General features: G+C 37.8%; 2 protein-coding genes across 3 annotated transcripts in view; one reads left to right on the top strand and one right to left on the bottom strand.

Annotated features, from left to right (window-relative positions):
• The window catches only part of PLCG1 (phospholipase C gamma 1), a 106,764-nt gene extending 105,191 nt beyond the window's left edge, over window positions 1-1,573 (top strand). Inside the window, exon 32 of the mRNA XM_087959361.1 lies at window positions 55-1,573. Coding sequence (XP_087815487.1) covers window positions 55-97 — 43 coding nt within the window. The 3' untranslated portion in view covers window positions 98-1,573. The remainder of the gene's footprint in view (window positions 1-54) is intronic.
• A 10,047-nt stretch (window positions 1,574-11,620) lies between these two features.
• ZHX3 (zinc fingers and homeoboxes 3) overlaps window positions 11,621-19,126 on the bottom strand; it is a 50,629-nt gene continuing 43,123 nt past the window's right edge. The window contains exons 3-4 of one of the 2 annotated variants that reach the window (XM_026665056.2): window positions 14,815-17,703; window positions 11,621-13,016 (exon numbers count right to left, since the gene is read on the bottom strand). In XM_026665056.2, the coding sequence (XP_026520841.1) occupies window positions 13,006-13,016; window positions 14,815-17,560 (2,757 nt within the window). In that variant the 5' untranslated portion in view covers window positions 17,561-17,703 and the 3' untranslated portion in view covers window positions 11,621-13,005. Of the gene's footprint in view, window positions 13,017-14,500; window positions 14,659-14,814; window positions 17,704-19,126 lie in introns of those variants that run through there. The other variant, XM_087959362.1, reaches the window with a different exon arrangement.

The raw sequence follows: 19,126 nt of genomic DNA, 5'->3' as shown, positions 1-19,126 counted from the left end.
TTTTTAAAATGGGCCACTGAGTTGAATTTGCGATTCCTGTTTCTTTCCCTGCAGGTTCCTGCGAAAGACGCGGGTGAATGGGGATAACCGCCTCTAGCTCCAGTTCGCCTGCTGGAAAGCACTCCTCCAGTGCTTGTGATTCTCACGGATTGCTGTGAACTGGTTTCTATGGAAACGTCACATGCTTTGGCCTACTTTCAGGCAGCTTTTCCAGTTTCTGTTCTGAAGGATGTTCAAGTGGATAACTTTTTTTTAGAGAAAAAAAAAAAAACATCAAACCACACATCAATCACTTTATTGTTGAGGAGAAAAAAAGACCTTCAGAACCAAAACAGAGGGAAAAAGTACTGAATGTGTGTATCTTGTCAGTAGCTCAGGCTCAACACAAAATCCAATCAGCAGTTTCCTTTTTCTGTGTCACTGAAGTTCCAGAGAGGATAATACCTCAGAGCTGCCAACAAAGCAGCTTTCCTTTACTCGGCTGAGAGGAGCTGATTTTTTAAAAATTATTATTAATTTTATTAAACTTCTTAATCATGATGGTGCACAGAAAAAGATATTTCCATTTCAAGAGAAAGTACAATTATTCTCGTGGTATTAGAGCACAAGCCCAATAGGGCATACTAGGCCCAGTCTTTGGGGCCATGTCAAGCTATGCAAGGTTTTAAATCTGTCAGTATTGAACAGAGCTGCCAAGTTTCTCACTTTGGCAGATCTTGGGTTTCATTAGCTGGGGTTTAAGTGCAGAAGACCAACAGCAAAGCTGTCAAATAGCCTCCTTTTTATGTGACCTCTTAATGACTAGTGTGAAGCAGAAATGGGCAACCCTGTAGAGAATGGGTGACTTGAAATTTTGAGAGGCAACTTTGAAGAGGTAGGAACAGACGGAGTACATGAGCCAAAGCCAGCTCTGCAAGAGGTAGAGCTTTTGCCACTAACATACTTCTTTGCTGTAACTGCTTCTATAATGCAGAGTTTCAGCCACTAGTGCTGGAGCAGAATAGTAGTCTGGGACCATGTGCCCTGCTGCAATAGTTCTCATGACCAGTATTTCTGAAGAGAGGCCCTACGGATCTTTGCAGAGTTAACAAGCTAAGGAAGCATTTTTAGCTTCTCTGAGTTTTCACCATTGCACCTCTTATTTTGGGGGAGATGATTTTTTTTTTCATAGGACCAAGCCACCTCCTCTTTTTAAAGGAAGCTTTTCTCCATGTTATTTAGGTCAGGCCATCTGAAGGCAGTTGTCATTGTCATGATGTGCAAATTGTCCAGCGTGTCATACCATGTTTGTTGCTACAGAAACAGTGAAAATTACGTGCTGCTGTCTTTTGCCTACTAGCAAGGTGACAAAACCCCAAGAATAGTACTCAGTGTTTTTATTTTACTCTGCTGGATAAAGGGAGAGTAGATATATCACAGTCTCCAAAGGCAAGATTCATCATACACGGTCGTGTGAACAATTGTTTGACTTTCTGAAGAGGAGCTTAGATCCTCTTAACTTCACCAGATGTATGGATAGAAATCTACCGTTTGTTGGGATGAATCAGGCTGCACAATAAAAGTTCTGAATTAATATACTGAAATCCAACCGTGTATTTTGTAAGAAGAGGAAAACAGATTGGGATTCAAATTAAGCCATGTGTGTTGTAGCACTGCTTGAAACCACAAAGGGTTCAAGGTAGAAAATCAGGTTAAAAATTGATCAGTGAAGGTATTCTAGGCTCTTATAAATTTTGTCCTGAGGCAGCTTGCTTAAAAATATGCACAATCATAACAAATGTGTCATTGAGTTAACTTTTGATAGTAGGCATACACACTGGCAGAATAATGTCAAGAAACCAGGTAACTTCAAAAGCATAAATTGACTGCCTTTAGATTGACAGTTGGGTTTTAAGCTAATGATGTTTTAGCTCTTCCCAGGCCAGGAAATGTATGTCATTTATTGAATGCACAGGTCTCTCCCATTCATTGTGCTGACTACACAGTGTTTATTTCTACCAAGTTAAATACAAGAGGAATTAGTTGAAAAGCATGGGGGTGGAGTACTAGATTTACTTGTTACTGAGTCTGAATTTAAAGTATGTGCACAAAGTGTCTTGCTAAGCAAAGCTGCCACTAATAAGGAGACAGGAATGCTATATGCCCATATAATTTACTTGTGTTCATTTTGTACTCGTAGTCCTATTCATTCTGAAGGCCAGACTCTGGATGACTGTCATTATCCTGCTGCTCTCCTTTCCTATAGAAAGCTGAGGCTTAAGACATTTTCAGCTTGGGCTACTATACCTGGCTGAAAGTTTGTCTTTCCTGTGTTTGGCACAGAATCCCAAACAAATAGATAATATAAAAGCACATTTTGGTTGATACACTCTTTTAAAATTTCTTTCTTTTGTAAAAAAAGAAATTCATAATATACTTGAAATAACCTTTTAGAAAGTGTAACTTTCTAAGTGATTTAAGTGTAACAAAAAACCTACAATGCTGGAATATGTCTCTACTTTAAATGAGCAATTTCTACCCATTGTACCTAAAGCATGTTCTAATTATTGTTTTTGTCTAGCACTATGTTAAACAGTTGATCAGATGATCAACTTCAATTTGATGATTGAAGTGCCCTTTTCTTTTTCTTTGTTTCTATCTAGATTATCATCTCTGTCACTTTGTTCTTTTTTATTTTGTTGTGTTTCCTGTTTTCAATCATTTATAAACTGTCCAGAGTTGTTGGGCGTTAGGTGGTATATAAATGTAAATTATTGTTGGTCACATAGCCAGTTTACACTGGATTTGGCATTTTTATCTGCCTACTGAATCTTTCCCAAGAACTAGGATAGACATTTGTGGTTGTTATTTTCCAAAAATGCTTTCATGAATTACAATAATAAACGTAGGCTAACACGAGCTAAAGAATTGGGAGCTTTCACATTGTTGTACATATAATAATTGACAAGATATTTTTGGAAATTAAGAGAAGGAAGACCAACTTGAATGTAGTTTGTACTGATTTCAAAAAGGCATTTGACTCCCTACCACATAACTGGATAATCAAACTAAAAGACATCATTAGAAACATCAGAAGCTTTGTGCAAAAAGTAATGGCACAATAGAAGACACAGAGGCTAGTCATTGGTGATAGACTGGGAGAGATTAACATCAAGAAGGGAATATTTCAAGCAGACTCAGTAGAGTTGACAAGGAACCGTAGGTGGATGTGGAATATTGCAAGTACACCAGACAGCTGAAAAATATTTGAAGGACAGTAAAAACATACACAAGTTAATACCCCATGAAGGTTCACTGAATAGCAAACTGATCTATAAGAAAGATGCATTTAAATGCTATCAACCCATTATTCCTTCAGTGAGAATACAAAAACCCCACACCTACCAGCTCTGCATTCAGTATTGCAATGAGAACTAGATGGACTGATCATCTTTTTTTCAGTCTAATCTGTAATCTGTGGCACCATAGCTCTTCCCCAGAGTTGGAAAGCTGTGTATACACAACAGAGGTCCACACTTTTCAAATCCACTTGTACATACATTGATGGTGATTTTGTGACAGGCAGCTCAAGAGGTAATCAACTGCCATATTGAAAATGATTATTATTCAGACCTCCCCTCCCCCTCCAAAAAAGTCCATTTCATCAAGAATGTGCAGAAAGCTGTTTATTTCTCAATTGTTTATTTAAGACAAAACCAATAAGGTCTCATTTTATCAAAATGTATAAGCAAGCTGTTCCCACCCTCATAGCCACATATACAAAATGAAGGGAAACTTGCTGCAGTTCACTTCGCAGAAGTGGCATCGTTGCTGAAAAAGAGCCAGCGCCATAGTTGCCAGGTGCTGGTTCTCTCTTGCAGGAGAACTACATTAGCTTTTACCCACATCAACAGCTTCAGTAAAAAAGTTTTACCAAAAGTACAAAAATTAGTTGGTTTTTGTCATATGGTTTGTAAATTAATCCTATTCCTATATAAACCGAAGTTTGTACAAGCCCAGTGCTACTTACAATAGTTTTCCTATCATCAGCCTGGGAAGCTAAAGAGCTTAGCCAGTCTGCTTAGTGAGATAATTTTACAAAGGATGAAAAAAAGCTTTATCCATCTGTCTTCAGAAAGCATCCTAAAACAGATGGTATCTACAAAGCTCTCCAAAAGCACCTGTAAATAATCCTTATCCCCACTTATCCCAAATAGGTAACTTTGTTGGGGAAAGAAGGGATCTGTGTAAGATTGGATGAGGGGTGGTGAGAGATAATTCAGTATTCTGCAATTTTGCTTTGGCATGAATACTTTGCACTTACAGTAATTGTATCCTAAGGATAGAGCCTTCCTGTTCATTAACACCAGGACACCTGGTTTTTAAAAAGGAATACAAGTTTTGAAAGATATTATAAGTAAAACTGATTCTGGGCACACATATCTAGAGTTTTGGGGATTTTTCAAGTGTATGTTTGCTGGTCTTAGTAATATTCAAAAGGCATGTTGCAACTTTAGGGGAATCCAAAAGTGCTTATGCATAAATTCAAAACTCTTTAGTACTATAGAGTCACTCTTGTTCATGCCCTCCCCCACATCTTGCAATATCTAAGGAAGAAATACAAATCTAGGCAGACATATTAATGCATATCAGTCCAGTTCTTGGCATGTCTAAGCAACAGCAGTTTGGTGGACTTGTCCAAGGCTTACAATTCCAGTTGATAAAACTTGTACTATTTAAAGGCAGCAGATACAGTATATTCTAAACCAGTCAGTACTTATGGGAATTCCATAGAAGAGTTGCATTGGATAATTACTGTAGAATAGGTTCAGCCATGTCCATCCGGCCCAGGTGTTCTGCTCAAGCTGGTCTTTTGTAGCACCTACTATACTACTTTGGCCTTTTAATATAGACCCTGGAGACCAAATGGTGAACTCTTAATTGGAAGTTGGGTGCTCCCTCATTCCTCCTCCAATATCTAAATGTCATCCAGTGTTGGGAAAACCTCCTAGCACTTTCTGAGGTTAGATTCTTTGCAAACAGAATAAACAGATGCCTCTGCAGACACAGCTGATTCTGTAAACCTCATGCACACCAGCTTGTGATTAAGCATTTTACAATGTGCTACTTCTATTCCAAAAGGGTCGTTGAATGGAGTCTTAATTTAAAGCAAAACAAAATAAAAAACAGTCTCAGGAACAGATGAAATTAGCGATAAAAGTATGACTAATAAATACCACATGAAGAGACAATGTGTGCCGGCTGAACAAATTCCAACCCTCTTCTAAAAACATTTTGCGTTCTGGTTCAGAATTTCCCCACGGCCTCACATTTCATCTATCCCTGTGCCTGTTTATTTAGAAAGAGAGAAAAATCACAAAGGTTTCAACGATAGCAAAATGACATCTGGAACTCTGTATATGTGTGATCTGCCTGACCGCAGCTTCAAATCAGAAATGGCCCACAATGACTCTGGGTGTAACACTAGACTATCATATTTGAAACTTGAAAAGAGAGACATATGGAATGTCACAGTTGAGCCAATTTATATTGTGTAGTGGTGCCTCACCTCACAGCTTGAGAAAGGCTGGGAAGGCCAGAAAGTAGAAAAAAATGGAAGAAAATCCATCCAGTGATTTTCATGTAGTCTAAACTTTAAGCAACACCAGCAGGGTTTACTGTCTCTGTTGTGTTCTCAAGTAGCAACCTAGAACTGTTCCAAATGGTGATGAAATGAATGTTCTCACCTCAGCCCTGGTGAAAACGACCCCAGAATTCTTGGAGTTACTGAGGCAGGCTTGTTTGGTCCGAGGTGTGTCCCTGACTGCACTCGGCTGTGTTTTTTCCTGATATATGACTCTTAAGCTTTATGTGCCCCCTAACAATTTGCACTGCCTGTTATGATGTAAAATATTGCCAACACTCAATGAAGGTGGTTTTTTTTTATTCCATTTAAAATTAAATAATGAAAATCATGATGTAAAAGTCTTTATAAACCTTGTGGTTTCGATATGACTCTTTGGACCGTTCTAAAATAAAGAGCAATGGGCCAATCACCGCCATGACTCTAAAAGTCTCTAAAAGTCTCATATGGCTTTGGATCATTAAATAGTAAAATAAAAATAAATAATAAAATAAAATAAAATGTAAAATAGTAAAATGATAAAATAAATAAAAATAAAATAAAAAATAATAAAAAATAAAATAACTCTAGATTGAAAAACAATGCTCAATACAAATCAGATCAGAATATCTCCCTCTTTTTAGGATGATTAGATTACCAAGGCAATAATGAGAAATGTTACTAAGGTCAGATTCTGAAAATTCTCAATTTCTATAGCGGAGATGCAAACTTTACTGGCCGTACCTCTGGAACAGCTGTTCTTCTGCCATGAAACTCTGTTTTTGGTTACTTACCTCATAAAAGATGTTTTACTGAAAAATGTTCTGATGTTTTAACTTCTAATCTAACAACAAATGATTTAAAATATTTTAAAATAAATACAAATAATTACATTTGAATGGCCAGATTCATGAAGGATTCCATAGTATAAAGGTTCAGATTGAAACTGTACTGGAACTCCAGTGAGACTGTCCAGGTATGATTTATTTGCAAAGTCAGTAAATGGCCTTACTAAATGCTTATAACACCCACTCTGCACCTTCTCTCCTATTTGTGAAATATGGGAGATAGAAGCAGAGTGCAGGTTAAGGTTATTGCTTTTAGGAAAAGTGTAAGATTTAGTACAAGCCTTAATGGGATGTCTGTACTTTCTAAAGTCTTACAGTGATCTGTCTTTACTTTTTACTTATTTGATTTATAGGCCACTTCACTCCTAAGTGATTCTGGATGGCTAACTTTAAAAAAATTTGACATAAAAATACAACCAAATGGAGAAGCAAAAACACCAGAACAAAACCAAAACAGACAAGACCCAAACAAAGTAAAACCAGACCAAAAGACAATCACCCTGTTCCCATGTACTGGAAGAATAACCACATTTTTAGTGATTTTCTGAAAAACTAAAAAGATGAGAGCCACTAAACTTCTAGAGGGAAGATCATTCCAAAAAGGAGGTATTGCAACAGATGAGGTATGCTTCCTTATTCCCCAAGATGAAATTCTTTAAATAATGAAATCCAGAACATGCCCATTCTGAAGGACCCTAGTGGGTAGACAGAGACAATTGTAGACAAGAGGCCTCAACCAGACCTATGCCTTAAAGGCCTTTAAAGTTGATAATCAGCATCTTGAATTTAACTCAGAAGCCAAGCAGCAACCAGGAAGTATCTGAGTCACATAAATATAAAATAGCACCCCATCGCTGTTTGTACCTGTATTTGTACCTGTGCAAAGGCCCTTTTGGCCACAACTTCTTTTTGTTCTGATTGATTTAATCAATTTAATGAATCAAATGCGGTACAAAAATTGTTATTAATTGGATATTAATATTAATTAGCACCAAGGATTCAGGTTATTTCATAATTAACTTTTGTTTGATTGGGTAGATCTACCATATCCATATTCCAGCCAAAATCATGTTCCCTTGAACTGGGAACTTACAGTAAGTTAAATACAAACTAATTTAGCTCATTATTCTTTAAAAATATTACTGCAACATGTCCTCCAGTTCTGTTGGCTCAGAACTGTATTCTAACTGTATTCTAACCTGTTGGAAAGGCACAAGGTTGAGGGAGGTTGTTCTGGTACTCTTTAACTTACTACCACAATTTTGGTTGTAAATCACTGTGGTTCTTAAGCAAATTCTGGGGCGCTTGCAGTATGGGGCCCTTGGAGCCAACCTGGCTGCAAACACCCCTTAAGTGCAAACACCTTGTGCCAAAACCCCACTTGGCTTTCATCACAAACCTTTTCAGCTAATATCTTTGAGAGCGACAGGGTTGCTTAGCAAAGAGACTCCGTCCTGCATGGGGTGAAGTCAATCTGGCAGGCAGTCCTTCCACTCTCAAAGAGGCTGGCTAAATAGGTCTGTCCCAACACAGGTCCCAATGGACCTTTTTTTCAGCCAACCCCTTAGGAACCAGAGGGAGTGGTATCAGCCAGCAGCAGCTTGTAACCTTCCCTGCTGACTTTTCCATTGACTTTCTGGGGAAGTTGGCAGGGAAAATTTCAAGTGCCAGTCATAATTGTGGGACTCTTGGAATAAGTTTGGACAGGTTTCAAAAAACCCAGATCGCAATCATATGACTGCAGGGTGCTGCAATGGCTATAATTTCGGGCAATGGACGTAAATTCCTTTGTTCAGTGTGATCGTAATTTTGAACAGTTGCTGAGTGGTTGGTTATTAAGCAAGGACTACCTATAGTTATGTAATTTCTGGCTTGGGTCTTTCAACCTCTCTTAGAATGCCAGGGACTGACCTAAAATATTCAAAATGCAAACAATGTCATCTACCACTGTACTTGATCTTGTAATATAAAACCTTATGCATTGTGGTGTTGCTTCCTGTGACAAGAAATGCTGCTGCAAAACCACTAAGAGATCGAAATCTACCCTTAAAATTCTGCTTTTTTTGTTAGACAAAGAAACCAAGATAATGCATTTACCATAGATACTAATTTTCTATTAAATAATACTGTCTTGCACATCAAAAGCCTGTTTGATAAATGAATTTGAGCTGCACAGACTCCATCAGGACATGATAGTACAACTCCCCCTGAATTTAAGTTAGATAGATCGATTGATGAATAGATATGCTCACTATTAACTCAAAGGGTAAATTTAACTGCAAGTGTATCACCTTTTAATACACAAAGAGAAAAACTCCAAAAAGTGAAGAGAGGCTTCAGTATGGGCTTACCGGAATATACATGTCAGAAATAAGTTATTGGTTCAATTAAATATGTCCTCTCCATCATAATGTGTACATTTGTGTAACCAATGAATCCAAGTTATTTGACTGCATTTCAATCTAGGGCAGCACCACTGTTGGACTCTGCACTGTTTTAGGATCAAAACTAGTAGTTACATGTAAACAAGTGGTTATACTACAGATTTATTACTTCCATTGGGTAGCAACTTTATCACAGGCAAGCACATGACACACTTCCCTATGCCAGAAATACTTTTGATACTTCCGTAAAACAGATATCCATTTAATTATGTTTGTTCACTCTGATCTGGTTCTGCCCAATGTCCTGCAATTCATGCACACAGTATTAAATTTGCCACAAAGCCTGGCCACTCTGATCCAACTAACTTGAGGAATTGAGTTGTTCCAATATCCATGGCTCTTGTTTTCCAAATCAGGTTGTGCACCATGCTGCCCTCCTTGAATAAAATCTGGAGAGAGCTATTTTGAACATGCTTGCAATGCTTTAAATGCACCCCAAACTCCCAAGCTCTCCTCAAAGAGTTAAGTGGAGTTTCCAATTAAACAGCCATCTGTCTCATTTTTATGTGGATGCTATGAATAAACTAATTGAATATATGTATTTACTATGTATATATTGAAAACAAATCAGCCCGTTTGGAGAGAAAAGAGAAAACTGCTCCTCTATCAATTCCACTGGACTGAACAACATTGCTTTTTCCTTTGACAACTCAAGCTCTGTTATCATTCCAGTGGAAATGACTGTCGTTGTTCTCTGATGGCTTTCCTGTAAATTGTGTCCCACCTCCTACTATTCCAGCTCCTATCCATTAGCAAGGGTAACTTGCTCTGAGCAAAATCATTTTCCGTCTCTACAAGTAACATGTATTTTTTTAAAAAAGCCAACAGAAGTAACAGGTAGCTCCTGGTATTGTATTTCTGCAATACAAGAAATCTGCTGGAGCCTTCCCACAGTCTTAGAAGCGGAATTCTTTGTTCTCAAAGATGTGCATGCTAGTTTGATTCCCTCAAGGATAAATGGCAGATTGCAAGTCTCCTTTGTAGAAAGATATCTGTGAGCCATGGATAGCTTTTAAACGTGGTATGGAGGGAAGCTACAATTATATTCTTCTTGCAACGTATGAATTTATCTGCGCAATTAAAGAAAGCCAAATTAATATGCATTTGAACAAATCAATTTTTGTCCTTGACATACAGATTGAGAGAATGACACCCAATATGAAAGAATATAAAGTTTTTATACCTGAAACAGTGTATGTGCATACACGCACACTTTCTGGTTTTGCATTTTAAGTTGCAGCATCAATGATGGCATTTTAAAACTTTTAAATAAGTTTTAGCATACTTATTTCCATCCTGACAGTCCCTTGCTAAACTGAACTCAGTGGCCAATAATATATTGTACACAATACACTTGTAGGTTTTCATAACACATCTTGAGCCTGGATACTAATGCCATGAGGGGCAGTAAGGCTTCTTGATAAAAATCCTAAAAAGGACAATTACAAGGTCCTTTCTCAATCTGATGCCCTCCAGATTGGTTGGATTAGAACTCACCTTTTCTCCCAACCAATAGTACCAAACTGGGAAAAAATATCCTAGACTCAGGTGGATTACAACTCCCAGAATTCTCAGCAATGATCATGCTGGCCGAGGAATTCTGAAAGTTGAACATATATTTGGAGGGTTTCCAGGGTTTCCTATAAGTTGATTTAGGCAAGTTAACCTTTTGGAGAAAAACAGATAAGATTCAATCCCAAACACAAACCCAGCATGAGAGTTAGCATCTCTCACTGTTTTTGGAAGACCATCAGGAGGAGATGGCCCTGACCGAAAGCAGGTTTCCCAGGGTCTACCCAGTAGAACTCTGGGAAAATTTAATGCCACCAAATCTAAACATCTAAAACATTTCTTGCCAACAATAATTAGCCCCAACATGTTACATTCTAACTCTCCACATTATGAAAACAATGTAGCAGTTATCGTTCCAAAAAACAGAATAGTGAAGACAAAAATACATGTGTACTGCAAGTATATATGTTTAAGTGTATTATGAACTTCGCAAAGCTTGAAGCTTTTCAGGGTTTTTTTCTAGCTTATGAATAGCTAGAAAAAGCAGTAAAAGTTAGAAATACAGACAGTGCACTCTTGTGATGCAAGTGCTGGAATTCAATACAATTCTGATCTATATGTAAAGAAAGAAATTCTGTATACTGCAAACTAAATGCCTCCATGATCACAGCTATTTGAGGGGGTTACAGTTTCCTGTTACAGCATTGATAAAATTAGTAAATGTATTTGCAATTAATAACAAAACACACAGTTTAGCATTTGCAACCCTGAAGACTTAGTAAAGTTAATAATTAAATTTGGGGATTAAGGGGTGCTTTATCAAGTCAGAAATTTTTCCAGGGCTCATGGTTAATGAACATCTGCTAATAGATGACATTGTTTTCTCTCTCTTACAGACAAAACACTAAATTTCAACCCTTTTAGTTTCTGGAATGCATTAAAAGAAATATTCATTTGCTTCTATGCACTGAAATTTGGTGAAGATTGTTATAGTTAGTCAATTTCATTGTGTAATTTTATGCACAAAACTAGAAATATTATTCACTAGTTCCCTCCCTATCTCTATACTACTAAAACTCTCATTGTGTTTGTCGGTTTGTGTTTATCTGTTTGTCTTAGCCCAAATGGTGCATTATACAAGTTTTTAAATCAAGGTACCTAAATCTATTAACTTAAAGAATGTGTAAAATAATCCAGAGCCCATTACTCCTATGGAATTGAAATTTCCATGATTTAGACCATTTTATTCACAAAGTTGTGCTATTGCAGAATCTCCACAGTCACATGATCATTATTTCCGACTTTCTGCCAGATTCCCATGAGCAAAGTCAGTGGGGAAGATGGCAGGAAGTCACAAGTTGTTCCTGAGACCCCTGAGTTTTTTTGCCCTCCTGTGATCATTAAATTTATCTGTTTAGGTAAGTAAATATTTATTTATTGAAATTCATTTGAAATTATAATTATTTTTCTATGTCCTTAAATGATCAAGTAGCCATCCAATTATAATTATTTTTCTATGTTCTTCTTAAATGATCAAGTAGCCATCCAGCATTGGGGTAAAAAATATGATCAACCCAAAATTTAATGCTTATTCTGGTCATACAAGGCTGTACTACCTTTTCTCAAAGGATGACACAACAGGTCACAGATTATCGAGTGACATATATAACTCCATTGTATGTAAGAAAGCTGCATTGATTTGGGGGTGTTTATTCTTGGGGAAGTGAGCATTGATTGTAACCTGTACAGCAAATCCTCAGTTTGACAGGTTTTAGATACAATGGAAAGTGGTTTCAATACTTGAGAATGGCGATTTTGCTGCAAATGATTGCATTTACCTCATTTCCAATACTGCAGATTACCTAAATGATAAATTAGGTACCAACAGCCACCACAAATTATATCAATTCAGATATCAACAGCCACTATTTCTGCTCAAAAGGCTTGTTAGATCACTTGCCATCATTTGAGACTTTCAAGAAGAGATTAGACTCCCACCTGTCAGAAATGGTGTAGGGTCTCCTGCTTGGGTAGGGGATTGGACTAGATGACCTACAAGGTCTCTTCCAACTCTGATTATCTGTTTATCTCTTTAAGGTTTTTACTGTACTTTCAAAATCTAGAGATTAAAATGTAAAGAGAATACAATCAATGCAAAGATGGAGCATTCAGAGAACAAACACTGAAAGTATTTAGAATATGTTGTACAAATGATAGCTCATTTCTATGGAAAAAAAAAAAAAGAATATTTAACACATTGTTTCAGATGCATGATCCAATGCAGAGAGAGACTGGTTGCTGGCTTTAATAAGCTGGTTCCATCTGAATATGAAGTTCGAAAGACAGTGTCCACTAATTGGAGCCTGAGGAAGAATATCTGGTGCACACTCTCCTAAATCATAAAACAGAATACTAGTCTTCCCCCAACCCGAACCTTACAGTTTTCTTTATTGATGTCTTCCATGCGACCTCCAAATTCAAATTGTGCTTCACGGGAAGAAGAACTTGGCATTACAATCTTCAACAAAGATTCAGAATGACCCACAGCTGCTTGGTTCTAACAAAATTGACCGACTGTTCGAGCAAAGGCAGTGGTGGTTCAATCCATTTCTGAAAGCAACAAATACACGTGTCACAATGTGTTCTACAGTATTGGATGAATTAGCAAGCAAAGGGGCCAAGAGAGAACTGGTGGGGGGGAAGTCACCATGACCTGAACTGTTCTGAGAAAAAGGAGAGAGTTTATGGGAAATTGTGCTTTAAACCCATTAAATAAAATTCATATTAAGGAAGGGTTGGCTAAAAATTCTTTCTTTCTCAGCTGTGTTTCTGATCTCTCTCTCTCTCTCTCTCTCTCTCTGTGTGTGTATGTGTATGCATTTTAATCCCTGATTGATTTTTGCTTCTCACTTTTCTTCAAACCCAACAAATTTGTAGTTTTCCTGACTAGTGGATCATTTCTACTCTATTCATCCCAAATTCAGATCCTAAATTCTATACAATTCTAATTCCACAATTAAATACTGAATTATATACAGTCTTCTTTCTGTCCAGCCAGATTTATCTTAAAACCCATTTTTGTTATTACATCTCTAGCTGAATTCTTTTAACTATTCAACCACTCATAGTCACGTCACTCCAGGTTCTCTCTTTTTTCTCCCCCTTTTATTGTACCCCCTATAGCTGAAACTTCCATTGTTGTTAGAAAGTGCTATTATAAAATTGTAATATACAAATTAAGGATTAAGGAGCAAATGATCTACAGGCAGTATTTACTAATTTATAGTCTCTATTCAGACACTCCTGTCACATGAACAATCATATGGAAAGCTGAAACTAAACTCCAGAGTTTTCCTGACCCTCCCAAAAAAACCACTCATGGAGGGAGATACAGAATAGGATTCTCCATGCTTTGGGGGGCCAGGAGATTACATTTCACACGTTGAGAGCATAATATGGACTCAAATAAAGTGCCTGTCACTGTGGACGTGATGAGTTACAGTCCACATTTTTTCAGAAGACAAACATGATTTTGTTGCCTGACATCCATTCTTCCCTTCCTCAAGATACTCAAAGTTTGCTTTTGTCTTTTTGGAGGAGAAGTTGGCACATTTCCAGGTTCTGAGCTGTTCTCACCAAACTGTTTTCATTTTTAAAGAAAGAGTAATGGGCATTCTTGAAAATAAAAATCACTAGAGGCAGGTGATTTGCTTTGCAGCATGACAGCTTTTTCTTTTTTTCTTAAAAAAAAAATTAAAACAATGTTTTTCTTTTATTTTAGAGGATCTAACAAGTATCAAAAAAGAAATGAGTACAACACAAAGGCACTACTGCAAAGCTCTTCTTCCCTGTGTTGAAGCCTCATTGTTCACATGTTTGCATCACTGGGAAAATTTACATACACATAACAGGAGCCTACAAATATTGCCTTACTAAACACACATTTACCTAGGATAAAGAAATGGCTGGACCAGTGCAATTGTTAAATATTTATGCCCACAAAGAACTTTAAATCTATCAGGAAAACAATGGGTAAATAAGCAGTAGAAATTGCTGTTTAGATTTCCACCCAAACTATAATCAGCCAAAAATTATGATCTCAAACAACCCCAATGGAACACAAATTACTTTGTCATTCTTGTAGGAATTGGGTAACTTCTATTTCTCACCATTCAGCATGACAGAAAATAATCACAAACATATAAAGAAAGCAATGTCTTAAGACAGTTCTCATTCCTCTTCCTTATCATTCCTTTTTTTAAAAAAAAAAAAAAAGAATAGCAAATAATGTAATATTATTTTTGTTCACTTTCCCATTGCTTTGTTTAAATACATTTCTTATGCAGTAGTTTAACAAAAACAAGGCCAAGTTAATAAAAACGCTAACAAAAAATGCAAAACCACTCACCAGAATGTATTGCAGGCGGATGACTATCTGTATCTCCAAATTCTGAGCTTCCATCTTGACCTCCAGGTTCCCAAGATTCACTGTTCTCAGAAACTTCAGAAAAAGTATCAAAAGTTCCTTTTTGACTATTGGCTGGATCACCAACACTTGGGGGCTGACTATCACTACTTGCATCAGATACTGCTTTGCTTTCTTCCCCTAGCCTTTCAGCAAACCACAATTTAACCTGCGAGGCGGTCATCTGAGTTCTTTCAGAGAGATCTTGGAGATCATCTTCATACAGAACCTTGTTCTTTTGAAAATAGTCTTGGAGGACCTCTTGGCTGACTTCACCGGAAACCGATAGCCCTTTGGGGAAAATGCCCTTTTTGTAGTTTTCATACCACCTCAGATTTCCATTTTTTAAACCATAGCGGCTATCTCCAAACCAGCGAATTACTTCAACCCTGGGAAGTCCAGTCTGACCACATATTTGATCATACTGTTCAGTAGTAGGACGCTGTGTCTTTACAAACAGCTGTTTAAGCAAATGTCTCTGCTGAGCAGTCTTTTTAAAGCACAGCCTGGGTTTCTGGGCCCTGCTAGAAGAATGATCTTTCGTTGCTTGGGCACCCAAAGCTGCCAACTCACTTTTTCCCTCTGATTCTGTCACCTTAAAGTTTCTAAGGTTGATTTTTATTGGGGTCACTTTACGTTCACCTGGAAGTTGAGAACTTCCAGCTTCATCCAAGGAACCATTTTCAATTGACGCTCTGAAGTCATCCAAATCCTCCTCCTCTTCGATGGACTCATCCTCAGCGTCCTCATCTGCTGGTTGTTTCCTTTCTTTGTCCGCTTGTCTTTTCCTTTGCTCTGAGAACCAGCTGTCAATCTCTCTCCTTGTCATTTTAGTTTCGCTTCTCAGACGGTCTACTTCCTCCCCTAAAGGGAAGGGATTTTGTGCAAAGCTGCTTTCCAAAGCTCTGAGTTGTTCTGGAGCCCTCTCCTTATATTTTGCAGTGGAGAAATCCGGGGTCTGATGCCAGGATTGCCGACGTGCTGGTGTGTGAACAGGTGTTGCTGCTGGTGTGGAAGTTAACTCTGTGGTTGTTTTTGGTGAAGTGGTAAAAGTGATTTCAGGTACAGAGTCTATTATTATTGTGCTATCCCCACCAAGCACAGATTTGTTGCCTCTAATATTTTTCCAGTGATACCTCCTATCACTAAACCACTTTCGAACTTCCCTGATGCTAAGTCCTGTGATTTTTGTCAGGCGCTCAACTTCATTTTGGCCAGGGAACTGATTCCTACAGAAACTATCTTTCAGTGCAGACAACTGTTCATAAGATTTCTTATTTTTTAATAAGTTAGGATCCAAGAATGCCTGTGAAGAGACATTTGGGCAAGCAGAAAGTTGTGATTGAGCAGCACTAACTACATTCACAGTTGATGCAATACTGGAAATTGACACAGTGGTTGGAGGCTTAGCTATCTGGGTCTTTGGAATGGAGGTTAAACCTATTGCTTGAGATGAAGTTGCTCCCTGAAGTCCATTTGTTATTATTGGTTGGGTGACCAGCATGCCACTTGGTCCTTCAGGCTTTCCAACTGATTGACCAGGCAAATTGGCCTGAATGAGATGCTGAACACTACTAGGACTTGCAACTAAAGGTGTATTCAACACTGTAATAGTGGATTGGGGAACAGACTGAATCACAGTGTTAAACATTTTTTTCCGTGCATCTTCTATCTCCTCAGGTGACCAGCTAATACCCTGTTTCAACCGCTGGGCTGTAAACCAAATTTTCAGCTGCTCTTCTGGATACTTGGTCACCACAGTCAAATAGCAAAGTTCAGCTTTGGTAGGATAGGGAAACTTATGAAAAGAGTTTTTAAGAAAACTGTTAGAATCCATTGCTGCATTGTAAGTTGGAATACTACTCAAAGGAATCATTACCTTAGGGAGGGATTTTGATGTTGGCAGGTGCTGGTGAATTTGTGCTTGCTGTTGCAGTTGCACAAGTTGTGTTATGCCTGCTTGTAAAATAGGTACATTTCCAACTATTGATCCATTGACAATGGAGGTTGATTTGCCAGACTGGCTAACCGGCAGTGATCCATTGGTAAATGACAGTTCACCTTTTGTTTCTACATCCTTGACTGATTTATTAGATATCTTTTCTTTCAGTGTGTGGATTTTTTTAACTTCTGTTTTTGTTTTCATTATCTTCATAATAGGCATTTTGGTAATAATTTCAGCTTGACTCTCCTGACTCTCCTCAGGAATAGCCCCCAAGTGGTCCTGACCACCACTGATATTTCCAGTAGTCTGTTCCACAATCATGTGGTTAGCTTGTTTCACTACATTCCAGATTAAATTTGTTTCTCCAACATGGTGCTCTGCATTGTGATGAGAAAGATCATCATGGCTCTTTACCAAGGAATTACACTTCACACACAAAAAGGAGGGGTCTTTAGTAAAGTCTATGTGCTCAGAATCAAGGTGATTAAGGAATTGATTAATTTCTTGAGTAGTAAAATTGCAACCTGTACATCTATAAGAAGTGCTGTCTATAATTCCATTGTGTCCATTGGACAAGGTCCCACTACCATGAATATCACCAGTGGTATCACAGTTAGGCAGAATACCAGGAACTAATGTTTGACGAGTTCCTTCATGATTTACTCCAACAAAAGTGGATTTCTGTGGTGTCAGCATTTTTGCTGGTATCATGCAAGGAGTTGTGGATTTCCTTTTGCTGGCCATTATTGCAACCAGTGAGTACAATCAAAGCTTAAGAGCAAATATTATTTTTTGAATAAAGTTTGCAGAGTAAATTTGAGCAAATTCATGATCCCAGACATATGTATGTCAAGAACTGGAATAACCACTTGCATCTGCCATTGAATCTAAAAAACAAAGGAAAAGTATGTTAACCAAAGACTATGAAATCCTTATACCAGTATAATCATACAGCTTTTATTTCTCAATCATATAATAAGATACAGAATCAATTTGCTTTTCCAGAATTCAAATCAGAACCGAATACAAAATAAATTGCTGAACCACATGCAAATAATGTGGCCTTACCATTTTGCTTGAGCAATACTCTAATTTGCAGGCACTGTTTATATGTCAGCATTATTATCTCTCTATATATAAAAGCGAAAAAGCACTCACACATCATCACAAAATCCCCAGAAAGCCACGCCCAGGCTTCTTGCTGTCTCCTTCTTGCTCACACAGCAAATATTGTTTCAGTTTCCGAACAGCCCTGAACTCTCACACAGTGACAGGACGCTAGCCAGATGAATACCAATGGATGCTGGTAGGCAGAGGCACAATTTTCCCCCCTTATTTTCCTCCCAAAAAACTTACCCAATCACATAGTTTTGTAGCGAAGCACAGTACCCTGCTAGTCAGTGATAATCTAACATCCAAAAGGAAATGGATTTGTACCCATGCTACTCTTTAATAAAAAAAGCATGGCCCAATATAATGTTACCTTTAGAACATTATACTGGTGGCTCTTCTATGTGGAGCCCTGTTGTGGTGAAGTTGTCCAGACTACCAGATGCATGTCCTAAGACTTTCCCAAAGCACATTTCTCTGCCTTCAGCAGGATCATCCTAATGAAGGATGCTTACATTGGCATCAGAGGTGGTGATATTCAGCAGGTTCTGACCAGTTCTGGAGAACCAGTAGCGGAAATTTTGAGTAGTTTGGAGAACCGGCAAATCCCACCTCTGACTGGAGATTTTACAGTATCCTCCCCCTGCCACGCCCACCAAGCCACGCCCACAGAACCAGTAATTTAAAAAAATTGAATCCCACCACTGATTGGCATATAGCAAAAGGAGATTCCTTCAGCCTCCAGCTCCCATCCCTTCTGTATAAGAAAAATATTTACCTTTAAAATTTAAGAAAGAAGTCATGTACCAGGGTTTGGAACAGAACTAAGCAATATTAAACTAATTTGTTCCGATCTATACACATCTGAAAGATCCGGAAAGGCAAGCAAGAAAGGTTCAAGAATCTGTTTATTTCCAAGGAATGGGTTTGAGCTAGAAATATTGCCTAAGATTAATTTTAATTGGGAAGATACATCAGTAAGTTTTATGTCTCTAGACGTATTTCTCTGATGAGCGCTTAGCAATTGTGTGTCTTAGGTAATTGTCCAATAGTCTATTCAGAATTGTAGGTTTTTCCATTAGCAATTCTCTTGAGACCCTGTCTCACTGGCATTTGTTTTTATTTCCTCCATGAGATTGTTCTGCACGACTAAAGTTAAAAAAAGAGAATGTTTAATTTTTTGTTTTCCCCTTTTCCCGA

Source organism: Notechis scutatus, chromosome 3 (assembly GCF_049901735.1).
Source record: "Notechis scutatus isolate UNSWTSFEM ecotype Mainland chromosome 3, rNotScu1.2, whole genome shotgun sequence".
NCBI classification, from domain to species: Eukaryota; Metazoa; Chordata; class Lepidosauria; order Squamata; family Elapidae; genus Notechis; species Notechis scutatus.
This window is presented reverse-complemented; position numbering and strand designations above follow the sequence as displayed.